The 16537-nt window shown below is 32.6% G+C and overlaps 1 protein-coding gene across 3 annotated transcripts; it reads right to left on the bottom strand.

Moving 5' to 3' along the window:
• Nucleotides 1–1644: 1644 nt before the first annotated feature.
• On the bottom strand, nucleotides 1645–15243 carry LOC127071518 (protein dissatisfaction-like). 3 transcript variants are annotated; one of them, XM_051010861.1, is made up of 8 exons: nucleotides 13946–15243; nucleotides 6434–6636; nucleotides 5879–6012; nucleotides 4252–4437; nucleotides 4017–4130; nucleotides 3491–3657; nucleotides 3126–3372; nucleotides 1645–2576 (listed from the first exon to the last, which is right to left on the bottom strand). In XM_051010861.1, exons 2-8 carry the CDS (start codon nucleotides 6562–6564, stop codon nucleotides 2347–2349), a joined length of 1209 nt encoding a protein of 402 aa, XP_050866818.1. In that variant the 5' UTR covers nucleotides 6565–6636; nucleotides 13946–15243; the 3' UTR covers nucleotides 1645–2346. The 3 variants fall into 3 exon arrangements, with proteins under 3 accessions (XP_050866818.1, XP_050866819.1, XP_050866820.1); XM_051010862.1 differs by having other exon boundaries at nucleotides 5897–6012; XM_051010863.1 differs by lacking the exon at nucleotides 13946–15243 and having other exon boundaries at nucleotides 5879–6004; nucleotides 6434–6629.
• Between the last annotated feature and the right edge of the window lie 1294 nt (nucleotides 15244–16537).

The following is a 16537-nucleotide window of genomic DNA, read 5'->3' as shown; positions in this document are numbered from 1 at the left end:
AGACATTCTTTTCTTTTTTTTTTTCTTTTCTTTTTTCGATTGTTCTCTAGACGACTCCGAGGCTATACAGATAAATATAAATATATTTACGAATGATGAAAAGAAAAAAATAAATAAATAAATAAATAAGTAAAAAGAGAAAAAAAGATCAATGATAAGAAATACGTGTAACTCGATCGATCGATATATATATATTTTTTTACGCCGTCGTCTGCATTTTTGATTCTCGATTGCGTATTATCATTTATCATCATTCTACGCTACTTTGTTGGTTTGTTTGTTTGTTTGTTTGTTGGTTTTTTCTTCTTTTTTTTTTTTTCATTAATTAAGTAATCATTTCTCTATTTGTATTTTCTTTTAAACGCTAACGAACGAAATGAAACGTAAATGTAATGGCGCGACTATTATAATAATAACGATAATGATAATAATATTATTAATTAATTAATTAATTATTTACTTAATTAATTGATTAATTAATTATTGATAATGATAATTAAAATAATAATAATAATATTTATAATAATAATAATAATAGTTTAATAATGATAAAAGTACAAAAGTGCAGACGAAGTAGAGTCGTCGAGACGAAAGCGAGAATGAGAGACTTGACAAGACATTCCAATCTCTTCTGAAATCGATTCCTCCCATTCGTTTCCTTATCTTCTTTTTCTTCCTCTTCTTTTTCTTATTTTTTCTTTCTTTTTTTATTCTCCATCGAACCACTCCCATCAATGATTCTGTCAATCCCACCTTCTATAATTTCTCCCTACTTGTTAATCTTTTTTTTTTTTCTTCCGTTCAGCGTTCTGCTATCGAAATTTTGTCGTCTTTCCTTATTTTTCTTTTTTTCTTTTCTTTTCTTCTTTTAATTTTTTCTCTTTTCTTGTTTCTTCCTGTGTCAAACTCTCTCTTCCCTTTCCAATCTTATCACCATGTCTTTCTCTCAATTCATATACATATATACGTTCATTTACACACGCGTACGCGCACAAAATCGGATTAAAAGAAAGAAAAAAAGAAAAATAATAAAAAAGAAAAGTGAAAGAAAAAAGAAAATAATAGTAAGAAAATAACGGGCATTAAATGGTAAAGTAATAACTGCATTATTATATCGTCGTCGTCGTCGTCGTCGTCGTCGTCGTCGTCGTCGTCGTCGTCATTATCATCGTCATCGTCATAATAATCACGCAGTGTGATAAACCGCGCGCTCAGAGCTATTTTTTTCCCCTCCAATAAATATCACGTGACAGTAGCAAGCCGCATTTTCGAATGATAATGATTCTTTCGTTCTGATTAAACAACAGATTTCTCACGAGAGCAAAAGAATAATGAGAAATTAATTTATAATGAATTTTATGTGTAACGTTCAATTTAAGGATTGTATGTAATTGTATATATATGAGTACAATGCAGTCCATGAGTTTAAGATACATTCTCCTTTTTCTACCATGAAAAAAAAAATAAATTATTCTAGTTAATAAAAAAAAAAAAAAAAAAAAAAAAAAATGTGCGTTCATCGAGTTTTTTTTATTTTTTAAATGTCGCAAACCACACCCTTGTTGTCTTTTTGCCGTTATTTCAAGAAATATTCTCAAGTTTTTTCATAATAATTATCATATCTTTGTGTAGTTCTATCAAATGACAAACGAAAAGTAAGAAAATCATTAAAATTATATAATTAGGAATATTCTTTCGGTAAAATCTAACGAGAGCAAGTTATCAGTTTATTTTATAACTTTATTTCGACTTCTGAAGATATATATATATATATATATATATATCTTTTTCGATAAATACATTTTTTTATATCTACGACGAATCAACATATTGCTCTTGTTATTACAGACACGTACGATTTATTTCTAATTTCGTAATACATACATCTATATACATGCGGTAGACATTAACTTTATGATTTGAGATTGACTAGAACTTGTTGCCATCATAAAATGTTATCTCTTCGTTAAGGATGCGATAGGATTACAAAAAATTCATTTTTATCGTAAAACCTAGTAAATAATATTTTTCAATTATAGAAGACGCTTTTTCTATTTCTCTTTATCACTCTCTGTATTACCGACAATTACCAACATTACCCGACATTATCGACGATTGAAAATACACACGCGGTTTCAACTCGGTTGGTAAGTTAACTATTTTCTGAAAACAAAAAAGAAAAAGAAAAAAGAAAAAACGAAGTTCTTCGTTGGGATCATTTAGTATACGTAATTTTAAAGCTTTTACGACGATTCAAGTCAAATTCGAAGATCCTTTTTTTAACAACGCGTTTTAAATATAATCGAGCAATGTACGTTCAGCTCTCGTCCAATTCGATGATGAAGGCTAAGTTGGTCTGAGTGCACCGACCATATCTCCGAGTAATCTTTCCACGCTGACGTCACCGACGGTGGGCTTGAAGAGAAGCTCTTGAAGGGTAGATCGACACAATGCACGCGCTGGTGGTAAAAGCAACAATAATCGACCAACCCTTCGAGCGTCACGTTCGCACAAAACTGCTACGGTTTGTTCCTGCAACGCGGTAACTCTGCCAGGTTCGCAGAGACCTCTAGATTCTATAAAACAAAATAATTATTATTTTTTCTTTTTTCTTTTTTGTTATTAAGATAAATATATAAATATAATATATAAATATACAAAGTGGTCTAAGATCAATATAATGTTTAATATCTGTATTTTTGTACGATAAGTAATATCGACGTTTTTAATACAGTCCGGCCTAAAATTATCTACGTGATTTGAAAAATCTTTTTTTCTTTTCTTTTCAGAATCGCAAAAGAGCTACCTTAAGCTTAGTAGTAGTAGTTTCATATTTTTGATAAGAAGAATAAAAAATAAAAAAAAAATAAATAAAGAATAAAAATAAAAAATTAGTCCAACAAATTCCAAAAAGGAGTAATGGATATTTAAAATCATTTAGAGAACTTTGGGTCAGCTTTTATCAAATAATACTTATCGATCAATCCTGATTCTTTTTTAATATCACATTATCATGATATAGAGCGACCTATTGAAAGATAAATTATGCATTTCATTTTTTTCAGAATTGAATTTTGTACTTAGACCATTTTCATGTTAATACTGTTTTCAATACTTAAACGTACCACCCTTGAAAAGGACGATGGCTTTCAAACACGCGTATTCCGAATGATCGACCCTCAGCAACGAGCATTTAGCTAATAATTCTCTAAGTCTTCTCGCTTCGTCAACTAATATCTCTCGTCTTTCCGTAGATAAATCGGCAGGAACCAAACTACTTTCTTCAACAGGAAAATTCCATTGGGCCGCCGTAAGTACGAACAACTCGCTCCAGGATTCTTCTAGCAATATAGTTTGATCTCGATATGGTAACTATCGAGATAAAGAAAAAAGAAAGAAAGAAAAAAAAGAAAAGAAGAAACGAAATTAATCAGTTTCGTTAATTCGATAAAACGATTATACGTGATTGATAAGAGAATTTCATGCTTACTTGTAAAAATGAATGTATGCTTCTAGCCCATCTTACAGCGAAGAATAATAATTTCGCAGCAAACTCATAAACGTTTTCCGTCGGCAATAATGAGAAGCTTGACATCGTATATTCCGCAGAGACCGGACTGACGATTTGCGGGACAAGACGAGTACCGACAAGTTCTTCTAAAATCCGAAAGAAAACAAAATTTCTATCAGTCTAATATTCATACAGAAATCTTCGAAATAAAATATATTTGACTACAACGTAAAGGATAACATTTGTATACATTATCTGTGATCTTATATCTAATGATAATAATAGTAATAATAATATTTATATTATACACGAGTTAAACCACTTCGATAAAGTTAATCGAAAGTAAAGAAAAGTATAAATAATAAATTATTTGAGATACGGAAATAATACCGATTTAATTACAATAATATTCACAGGGGTTTCTTTTTTTTTTTTTTGTTAAGAAAAATAAATAATAATATTAAATTATTATTACAATTATATTCTTTCATTATCTTTAATTCACCTTTTTGTTCGAGCCTCGGTTCAACTGTTGCAGCTTCTTCGGAGCTCGTTACCTCGTCTTCCTTCGCTGTGCTCACCGATAATGATTCTGTCGAGGTTCTTGGTAAAAAATGTGCTGATCGAAATAATCAAAAGGATAATGTCTAATGAATAATATCGATCATACATTTGTCTTTTATTATCTAAACGAGTTACTCTTCCTTTGTAATAATAAATAAATATCTATTATTGCTTACCAACGGCAGGTGCAAATGGAGGCATCGTTGGTTTGAAAGGAAATAATGCCGGATAAAGAAGAGGATGATACGGATTGTTCGTCGTGTGATAAACGTGAGGTAGACCCGGATAAAGGCCAGCCGGAGCTCTTCTTGCAGCAGCCACCAAGGTCGAAGTACTTCTCGGTGCTCTTTCGTGCTGTACCGCTGAAAATGATAGGACAATTTGGATAGGACAAAAAAAATTATGACTAAAAGATTAAATCTATCCTTGGATTATATTTCTAATGTGGATTCGAAAAACGATGATAATTTTCTTTCATCAGTTATTATAATTTTCAAGATATACGATAGCTTTATATGCTAATTCAAAAGATGATCCATCTCCGTACGATCTTCTAAATTTTTTTAGAATTTAGAAAAATGTTAATGCCAATCGAATTTAATTCGCACAACAAAAAGTCGCTAATTTATTATTTTCATTCTGAATAGTCATGATTAAAAAAGGAAGAAAAGAGAACAAAAATATCGAAAATCACAAGCGACTCGACGAATATCTACGTTGCTTTTGAAATCAACGTGATCAAATATATCCAAAGAATAGATTTAATTTTAATTACTAATCGAACGATTAGATGAAAACTTTTTTGTGTTCCTCTTTTTTGTTGGGCTGTGTAATTTATAATAATTATTTTTTCTCGTTTCTCTTTTTTAACTCTATCCTCTTCATCGACGATCACACAGTATCTGGATTTTTTATCGTCGTCATCATTGTCATCGTCACTTTCGTTTCATTCTTTTTTTTCCATTTATTTTCTCTTTCTCTCTCTCTCTCTCTTTTTTTTTTCTTTTATCTTCTCTTTTTAATCTCCAGAGAGAAGCTCTCAATAAACGGGGAACATATTGGTCATAATGGCGCCTACTACTTCAACATTACCACCCTCGCTAATTGATATCTCTGAGCAATCAAGTGTTTGGATTATCGGTTCTAGTCGAGGTACGCGCTGGATGGAAGTGTTTACAAAAGCTGAGAACTTCGGGCTGCTTCTGACACCGTTCCTCCGACCGTGTCGATGCTGACTCTCCTTTCACATCGAATTTCTAACCAAAGCATTGATATAGAATTTCATATGGGTTGTGCCGACATAAAAACTGTTCTTCCTCTATCTATCTATCTATTTCTCTCTCTCTCTCTCTCTCTCTCTCTCTTCTTCTCTTTCTTATTCCCTCTCTTTTCGATTTTTTCGAGGAGTAAAAGAAACTGTATTTGCTTCAATGCATTGTAATATATGAAGGTTTTGGAGACCTGCATAACGCACTCGATATGTTTACACGAAAATGTCTCTATCGATTTGTATGTATATGTATGTATGTATATATATGTATATATATATATATATATATGGTTTTCTGACAATCGCAGACTTCCGGAATATGACGAGTCAATATGTCGATAGAACTTTCTTCGAGTGAATTTTCTATTTTCATCTAATTTCTGTCTCTCTCTCTCTTTCTCTCCTCCTCTCTTGTAAAATTTATATAGAAGAGAAAAAGAAAGAGAGAGAGAGAGAGAAAGAGAAAAAAAGGTACGTGTGTGTGTGTGTGTGTGTGTAAAAAAAAAGTAACTAATTGGTAAGAGATTAATCACCATCGAGACGAAGCGTACCATCTCGTTTCATGTTGACCTGAAGACATTTTGTAAAACGACAGGCTTGGCATTGATTACGCCTTGAAACGTCCACGATGCAACGCCCGTTCTCTTTGCAGACGTAGTCTAAGTTTCTGTTAAAAACAAGCAGACAAAAAAGAAACAAAAAAAAAAGAAAAAAAGACAGAAAAGAGAAAAAACAAAACAGAATTAATACACTTTCGATGAATGACATTATTATAAATACGATAAGCGTGAGAATCTCAACGATATTTCACGTTAATTTGATCTATTTGTTTAATCCGAATTAAAAATTTTCGTTTACGCGAATTTAGTATCGGAGTATCGGAGAACGATAGATTAAAGAGATAATAATTGAGAGCAAACATTTAATTAATTCGTAAGATTTCATTCGTAAGATTCTCATTCGAAATTTATTAAAAAAAAAAAAAAAGAATTTCTTTTTGTTTTCGTTAAACACGAATGCGAACGATATCGAGTCTATATCTTTAATATTCCATTAATACTGATGATAATGAAAGAAAAATTAATTACCTTGCGTACCTGCGGATCGACCGTTTAAAGAAACCACGGCACCCGTCGCAACTCGGTACTCCATAATGTTTCCCAGATGCTTTGTCGCCACATACTTTGCAAAGTGTTTCGGTTCTACCGTTCTCTTCCATTTTCCCTCTTGAATTTGAACAAAACTTTTGGATGACGATAACGGTGGCAGGATGAACAAAATGTAGTAGTTTCTGTAAAAGCATAAAATTCTTCACAATGTTTGTTTCGCCTTCGATTTTTTACTTTCGATTAAAATAAACAATAATAATTTTCTAATTCTTTCCAATTCTTTACAAGATACAAAGTTACAAGAAGAGAGAGAGAGAGAGAGAGAGAGAGAGAGAGAGAGAGAGAGAGAGAGAGAGAAAGAAGAAAAGAAAAGAATTATTTTGCTCAATTTCATTTTAATATCCAAAGTTTTTTCAGTATATAGTATCGACGACTAGTTTTCGATGAATATTTTATTAATAATAATTCTTACATCGTCGAAGATAGAAAACCGTGATCTTTGATATATTCTCTTTGTCACGTCGAGAAGAGAAAAGAAACTAGAGACATATGCTTGACGGATTAGATGATCGTTAGGATAAAATTATGACAGTAAATGACAGTAAGGTTGACAAGACGCTGCTTGAGGAGAATCGTTTGTGTATTTTAAGAACGATTTTTGACAAAATAGCTTTTCGATGTAACGTGGATGAAAATGATCTTTTATTACTCCTCATTATCCGTCATTTTTACTGGCAATGTAAAACGATTACATGGTTTCTATCACTTTCATATACATACATACATACATACATACATACATACATACATACATACATACATACATACATATGTACATATATCGTAATCACTTCGACATCAAGTTAGATAGATAGATGGATATGGAGATGTATATGGGGGTGTATATATCTATAGGCAATGTTCGCAACGACACATATGTTCTTGCATATTGTACGAGGTAATGAGAAACTCGGGAATGGCAAAACGTCGCTCGTCGACGAAGTAGGCGAACTTCGATTCGTCGAAGCTTACGACTTCCTGCCTTCAAGCTCATTGTCGTCGAAGGCAAAACCACGATTTGACGCGATCGAAGATATATAGAGATGCATTATACAATACGTCGCTGTAGGTACATAAGTAGTTACATACGATATTACATATGTACACAAACGTACATACGTTTACATTCACGTACGTATCTACGTTTTCTTCGAGTATTAAACGTGCGATAAAATATTGCTAGAATCGTTATCCTCGAATTGCCTAATTTCTTTCGATCTAATCTAAACTAATTAATCAATTAATTAATCATTATCATTGAGTATGAAATAATCCATTGTTAACGCAATAATTTCTTACGAATACCCGAATGTTTTTATTTGAACAATAAATATTATTATCCTATACGTTCTTTGCAATGCTTACAAAGTAATCAACTTTAAGTCTTCATGATCTTTCGTTTTATGAGTATTCGTTGTCTCGTTGGTTTTTCCTTTCTTTCTTCCTTTTTATCATTCTTCTTCTTCTTTTTTTTCTTCATTCCTTTTAATCATCCGTAAAAAATATTCTAAAAATATAATTGAACATTACCTTTTTAAATTAGCGAAAACGTGAACATTGTCATGGACCGAAAGAGTCAATTATGAAAACGAAATAATCTCGAGAATTAATCTCAATGAAATTGTTTTCTATTGGAAAGAACTTATAAAAAGAGACAGACTGTTGTCGAGGAAGGTCATAAAGTCGAGAAGTCTTCAGGACACGTTTAACTACGGGCTCGGGAGTCTCCCTTTGACTTTCTCAACCCTCTCGAGCCAGGGCTGATTCCTCCTACCTCTATTTCATTCTCTCCCTCTCTTTCCATCGAAAGAACCTCGGGGCTAACATATCGCGATCCTTCTCGCACTAATGGAAGGCTAAGCCATCTGTAGGATTCTCAGGCTCAATAATGCAACGGTGACGTGGAGCAACCTCGTCCAGCCTCGACGGCGGTAAACCACGAAGAGAGTCCCGTTGGATGATGTCGCGTCCTCTTCTTTTTCTATCTGGAGACTTTACGTAGTCTTCATTTAATACTTCACTACTACAAAGATACTCCAAAGTCAAACTATTTTCGACGATTACTCTTTTAACAAGTATGATCATCTTTCGCGAAGTAACACAACTGTTTTCTCCGACAGTTACTATCGTAATAACATTTTTAAATATTTTATTTACGTACGTTGTTAATCCAACGTCAAGATCCTCGATGATTACTTTTTTATAAAGTATGACAATCTCTCAATAACGCTTGTTTTATTCTATTCAAAAAATCTGATTTCTCATTCTTTTTTCTTGTCTCATTTTCAATCATATATCACGATAGTGGATAGAAGAAGTCATTAAAAAACATAGAAGAGTAAAAGAAAAAGAAACAAAAAAGAATAAAAACACTTCAATGACTTATGTACGTTCTAAAATAAAAAAAAAAAAGAGAGAGAAGCTTCGTTTTTTATTGAAAATTTTTATAGAAAAGAAGAAAAAAAGAAAAAGATAAAAAAAAAGAAAAATAAAAGGGATACTCACGTCAATGACGTTACTCTAACATTTTTTCTTTATCGATTTCGATCCCTTTCATTTCGAAACTTGGAAAGTTTCGGTGTTTCGAAATTGTATAGGTGGGTGGTGTACCTTACAAACTGCGTATGTAATTATACATTGGTGGGGGCGGATTATTTAACCCTGTTTGCACGTATGCGTGTCGCGCGTTCGTGCACGCACGTAACATATGTCGCGTCGCACAGGAGTCATTCGGCACGAGCCACACGACGAGCTTCCAGAACTAACATATTGCCAGGAGTCAGATTTTTCTGTTTCCCCTTTTGCTTTTCGTCCTTCGAAAGAATATTTCTATATACGATACGCGCAAACTGTTTATATTTGTATCAGAAAGAACGACAAATTTTATTAATCTATATCGTTCGTTTTCTTTTTTGTTTTCTTTTAAACATTGTCGTATGAATTAAATTGAATTAATATTATAATCCGTATATCTTTAATAGTGTATCTTTATAGTTTAGATAGATTATATTTAGATACAATGCAATAGGAAACAAAATTTTATATATATATATATATATATATATATATATATATATATATTATTGTATATTTATTATTATATATAGTATATGTTAAAAATATATGTATTATATATTATATATATATATATATATATATATATGTATAAAATTATGTATACCAATATATCATATGTTAAAACATATATAAAAATTACATATGTTTCAATTAACTAAGATATCAAATAGTTCGATGGAACATTTAATTTAACTCGCGTGATATGAAACGTGGTGAACTTTCTCTATCTCTCTCTTTCTTTCTCTCTTTCTTTCTTCCTGATTTTTGTTTTACAAAACACCGTAGTTCTTAATACGAAAAGAAATTTGATTAGAAAGAAATTAGATGGTAAACTGGCAATCGATCACTATACTTTAGTAAAAGTTTGTCACAGTGTGGTGCACCGTTGACCAAGCTAATGTCGTTTCGATGACTCTTCGCTAGTTTCTCGACGCAGGACATAGAAAATACGAAAGGATACGCTTAAACGCTCAAAACCTAAACGGTTCACTCCCATGGAACCTGGCATGCAAATTTTTTTCCCCGTCACGTCACGTGCATCCTTTCGCATAAAAAATGCTGATCGATAGCACTCTTACAGACAAAGGAACGACCATCGATATTGGTAGCTGTAACAATAAGCCTTCTCCTCTCTCTCTCTTTTTTTTTTTTTTATTTCTTTTCTTCCTGTCATCGTCGAGATCAAAGAAGATCTTTATTCGTTCTATGTAAATTATAATATAAAAAAAAGAAGAAGAAGAAATGGAAATTATTCAAATCATTACGTTACGTTTTCCCGTTCAAGATAACAACTTAAAAGATGTATTAAAATCTTCATTTTTTCTTTTAATTTAATCGTTACAACTTATTTAAGTATATAACATAATAATTGTGTGATACGGACGATTTGATATAATAAGTACATATGCAGATACGTTGCTTTTAAAATGATCGTCGAAATGATCGAACGTGTGCGATGATAGGCGTTACATTTTGCTGAGTAATTTTCACCTGGATTTCTTTTTATTTTTAGAATCCCCCTTCTCTCTCTCTCTCTCTCTCTCTCTCTCTCTCTCTCTCTCTCTCGCTCTTTCTCTCTCGATAAAAACGAAAAGTATTCACAAAAAAGTTTTTGAAATATGTATCTCTTCGTAGATAATCGATGATCGAGAATGTTATACGATTTAACGTACCCTTATTGCTTACACAATGTCTTTTTTTTCGTAGCTCCCTACACCTAGGTAAAGTCGATTAATTTTTAATCAGTCGAAGGTGCACCCACTAACAGTGAGTGCGTCGTTACTGAGCAAGCCATAGACCCCTGACGTGACTTTTTGTTAGGCGAAAAAGTCGACTGCAATTAATGACTCGCCTACGATCGATCGTTCCTTTTGATCAAAACCAAGCATACAGTTCATAGGAATGATTAAAAAAGCGAAGATAACGCTCGATCGCGGACTTCTTATTTTTTTTTTTTTAATTATCACGTAATTATCCGCAAGCGAACAATGTCATTTGCATCGTATATTCAAAAATTTAAATGTCGATTTCATTACGTAAAATGCGTTGAAAAAATAACAATTAATATGCTTTCACTTTCGATGTTATAAATTGTTCTGCGTTAATCAATTAAAAACGTGGATATTTTTGATCGGTAAAAAATTCTTTCGATTAATCTATAAAAAATATTGTTTGTTCGAATTCTCTTCGATCGAAGCATCTAATCACTCTTTGGACAATTTCGTAAATACAGAAAGAACGTGTCAAAATTTTAATTTCATTGAGAAAAGTCATAAAAATATATGTTTCAAAAGTAACACTTAATTTAACATTAGTGAACCTCGAGTGTCATTAATTGTCGTGTAATAAATAGAAAACTTTGTAATTTGTTTACGACGATAGAAAAAGTATTTCTTCTTATTATTAATTCTAATTCGAAAACGAATCGAATTTCTTTTGCTTTTCTCTTTTCTTTCCTTTTCTTTCCTTTCGATTGAAAATTTGTATCCAATTAGAATTCTAATCGTCTTATAATAAATAACAATATGATGTATCTAACTACGTTGATAGGTGAGGATCGAATGTGAGAGGTGACACGTGCGTAATTTCTTCTCCAATTAAGTATCTTTTCAAGCGATCACATTAAACGCGAACACCGTGTCGGCCGTTTTGATTCTCTGTCCGATTTAATTGTGCTTACCTACTGTGCGACTGGTTCTACCGATCGGCCAACACGTGCACGCTTCGCACGGCTGACAGTGATTGCGTGACTCGATCGACTTTGTCGATTTCGTCGTGCTCGAGGAACTACGGAACAATGCAAGAGCGTAGTTTACTTCGATCCGATATTAAAAGCGTGAAACCTGTTCTGTTGTAGGTGTAGAATTCAACGTTAACGATATATTCAATAATTACAACAATTAGATCAATTATTCTGAAAACTAATTTGTGACATCTTTGTTTCGTGGTACACAACATAGATGTGACAAACATTTAAAATTCAAATCGTTAAATCGATTTTTTCTCTAATAAATTTCATACATCTTTTTGTAAATAAAAAAGAAAAGAAAATACGAGTCAATTCGTTGTAATAAGTTTTATATTAGACGATATTTTGATTAGCATGAGCGTGTTGTTTTAATCAACATTTTCTACGTCGAATCGATTTTTTCTAAATCGATACGCTCGTCTAATAAGTTTCATGGATCTTTTTGTAAATAAAAAAGATACGAGCGACTTCGTTATACCACTTTTTATATTAGATTTTATTTTTATTAGCATTAACGCGTTGTTTTAATTAACACTTTAACGATCGAATAAATTTTTCATCAATCCATATTACTCATCTAATAATTTTCACGATCAGGAATATTGATCACAGATAATACCATGATATTCAGTGTTAATTATACTAGAAGATTGATTATCAATTATCAATTAGGTTTTACAGATACGTCATACAATATAGAAAATTTTCTAATTGAATTATAAAACATAAATCCTTTTCTTTTTTTTCCTTTTTTTAAAAATTCTATTGTTTAATATCTCAACTCGTAATACTGATGTAATCAAACGTTATTAATCGCTTAAAAAATAATAAGACGTTTCCTACTTTTTGCCTGCAATTAAAAAACGATACAATCGTTTACCCTATTCAATAAAAATCAATAACAACTAACGATCATTTCGTTGTTATCATATCGATGGAACAAAGAAAGAAAGAGACAAGTGCATGTTATCATGAGAATATCAGGGGCGGAATAAAAAGTGATATTCATCATTGCGTAAACGCAGAAGGAAAGAGAGAAATAAAAGGAATAGAAAGAACAATATAGCGGAGTTTAAATTTTGCAGGTGAGTTTGACTGAATTAGGGGGAGTGGAGGAAGGGGAGGGGTTACAAGGGAGAAACGAAGTCATTATAGGGTGTCATGAATCGAACGCGAAAATATTACAAATACTTCTGTCGCAAAAACTGTGAGTGTTACGACTCAACATGTGCGTACGTCTTTTTCTCTTACACTTTCCCTTTCCTTTACTTTTTTCTGTCTCGTTCTTTCTTTCTTTCTTTCTTTCAGTTGTTGTTGTTGTTGTTGTTGCTTTTTTTTTAATATTTTTTTTTGCGTTTTTTCTTCTCTCTTTTTCTTCCTTTTCTTCTTTTTTTTTCTTTTTCTTTTTTTTGGCATATGTGCGACGAGCGGTGACATAATGATGGGCATTACATGTACCGCGACGGCGAGGTAAACCATAGGTCCGACGATTACACGCCTCTGTGCCGGAAAAGAACCTTTACAGGTGGGTTTACCCACGGGGAAACTTAAACGACGTGACTGCGACACATGTCACACGTAATCGCGTCTCATCGTGGCCGAAGAAAAATTAATGTAAAGTAAAATGAAATAAAATAATAAAAAATTGTTCGGATGTTGGATAGACGTATACGAGAAAGATATGAAATTGAGACGACCAAAGTTCGTCAAAGGTCTTCTCGTAAAGACATCGTTAGATATTAGAAAGAAATTATACGAATATCCGTTTATCAATAATTTCCATTTATATCATTTCTTTCTAAGAAAAAGAAAAGAAAAAAAAAAGAAACTGTTACTTGAAAATAACGGTCCATGATAATTGTTCGTACGTTAATATAAAAAGGCTGATGTATAAGAGATATTTTTGACGTTAGATAGGGATATTAGAACGATGATTATCTAATTGCATAAAAAAGATGAAAAAAAAAAGAAAGAAAAAACAATTCATTCGAGATGATCTATGGGAAAACAAAATTTGTTATAAATTTCATTCGAAATATAAATTATTGTCTCTCTGGTATTAATCGCGAAAAGGATTAGATGAAGTATGTTTCGTTTGTACTCACCTTAAAGAATTCTGTCGAAAAAGAAAGGGAAAACCTCGCAAAAGATTCTTCTAGTTTCAAGTCCGAATTCTTAGACCTTTCAGAGAAAATCGGAGTCGGTCTTCATTCAATCAGTCCTTTAAGATCCAACGGATTAACACGTTCCTTCGAATATGGAGATTATTGGATCACTGAGGTCAGCCATCTTTATTACGTTTGGAGGATCACGCAAGTATTTGGTTGACATGAGTCTTCAGTTTCAACCGAATAAAATCGTCCTTTCCGTTAATTCTACACACAATCCCGTTTCTTCTCTCACTAAATAATTCTTACTTTCTTCTTTTCTTTTCTTCACTTTTTTCTTCTTTCTTCTTGCAATCACATATCACCTAATCGAAAAAACTTCATCGAGGTCGTTTTACGAGGTAACAAACCAGACGATCTGTATTGAAAGAAAGAAAGAAAGAAAAAAAAGAAAAAGAAAAAAAAAGGAGAGGTAGAAGTACAAAAACAAAAAAATAAGCTCGTGGAAACAGAAAGGATATAAAAATTGCACTGTTATCTGGCGATCGGTCGGCTTGATCTATCCTTTCCTTCTTCTTTCTTCTTTTTTTTAATTTTTTCTTCCCTTTTGATTTATCGCAAAGCACGTAGAAACTTTTTCTAACGCGAACGAGAGCGATCCGTGTACGTCGGATCTAGGAACTCGTAATCGTTGGAGTCCTCCGCAGTCGTAAGTCACCCTGCTGAGGGCACCCTCGGGGTGTGGACCAAAGAAAGAAAGAAAGAAAGAGATAGAGATAGAGATAGAAAAAGAGGAAGAGAGAGAGAGAGAGAGAGAAAAAGAAAATATTAAAGAAAGAGAGAGTAGGATATTCTCGAACGCGTTGATCGTTCGAAGCCGCCACCAGCACCTCGCGAACACGCCCAGTTCGAAAGGCTCGCGTTCTTGGGCTCCTAAGCGAGCTTTGAAACCCGATTGGTCGACAGGCGGAGCCTCTAAGAGCCCCCGAGCAAAAGGCACTCGCCCTTCGAGCACCTACAACCCTCCCCCCTCACCCCGAGGGGTTGTCACACCACCAACTCGACCAAGTTGCGCCGCGAAAAATTCTAAAAGTCAATTCGATTGCGCCATTCACTTTGTTCTTCGCCCCTTCGGCCTCCGCAAACTTCAAAAGTGATTTTTTTTTTCGACGCACCTATATCTTTTTCTTTTCTCTCTCTCTCTCTCTCTCTTAAGAATTAGAACAGCTCCAGTCGAAGTTACATAAATATGTGTATTAGAAATCTTTTTGTCTTTTTTTCTATCTTGAGAAGTTTCTCTCGATGGTGTAATCCGATTGTAAGTTAATAATCCTTAAATAAGGATTTTTCTTTTTTCTAGAATTTTCAATAGGTGAGTATGTTCTTTTTTTCTTTTTGTTTTTGTCACTCATCAAATTATCGATTAATTGAAGTCGATTCATTGAAGATAAATTGATATAAATATTTATTAAAAAAAGAGAAATTAATTAATATCTTTGGAATATTGATCTTGAGCCGAATATGATATTAAAGGTATGTTCTTTAATCATCGTCAAACGTAGCCCCGAAACCGCATTAACTCTTTATATCGTTAATCATAGTCATCTTAATTTCTATTGGAAAGGAAATAATTTAGATATATCGACTTGATTCACAGACCCTATATATAATCCTACGAAGTTGTCCAATGTGAAGTCATACATTTCTCGTATTAAAGTATCTTGATATTTTAGTTTGAATGATTATTAAAATAAATTATTTAAAAAAAAAATATTTATATATTTTGTCTCGAAAAATGCTTCTTTTATGTATCATTAAAATTTTAAGAATAACGTGTGACAAAAAATTTCTTAATACTCGCATTGACTTATTGTTAGAATAGCAATCATAATCATCGACTCGAATAGATACCTACTTACATACACGATGTTATTCGAATAAAAAAAAAAAAATAACTTATGATCCTTTGGCGACGTTAACGAGCAAGAATGAAAGTTTTCATCGCTGGAAGAAATGAATTTCGCTTTCATTCTTTGAAAAAAGGTACTAGTAGGTATACAGAGTGGAACGATAATACGTGACATCTGGACGTTTCACACGATACACCGGGAACAAAGTTACGGTAACGCGAGACGAACGCTGGCAATAACCGTCGCGATATTTATTTGAATATTTTATTTATTATTCCGTAGAAATCAATGATTGCCATCTCGGTGGTGCGTGCGTGCGTAGACTATAGCGTACGAATGCCCAGTAGTGCCCAACGCGACCACGTCCCTTAATAGTCAGTTGATCAATTTCACGAAGCTCAGTTTTATCCCTTTATATTTTTTCTCGTTAATTTTTTACTATTAAAACATAAAAAATCAATTGATTCAAAAAATTTGTACAATTCGACGCGAATAAAATTGTAAATTACAGATGTGTGTGTGTGTGTGTGTCTTTATCGTTTAGAAAGAAAAAGAAAAATGTTCCTATTAATTTTCTCTCTCTACAAGAAGTTGTATTTTTTCTTTATATATATATATATATATATATATATATATATATATAAATATATTTTATTAACGTCCTTGACAATCGGAGATT

The sequence above is a fragment of the Vespula vulgaris genome, chromosome 22 (genome assembly GCF_905475345.1).
Source record: "Vespula vulgaris chromosome 22, iyVesVulg1.1, whole genome shotgun sequence".
Classification (NCBI taxonomy): Eukaryota; Metazoa; Arthropoda; class Insecta; order Hymenoptera; family Vespidae; genus Vespula; species Vespula vulgaris.
Note: the sequence above shows the minus strand (reverse complement) of the source record. Positions and strands in the feature narration are given on the sequence as shown.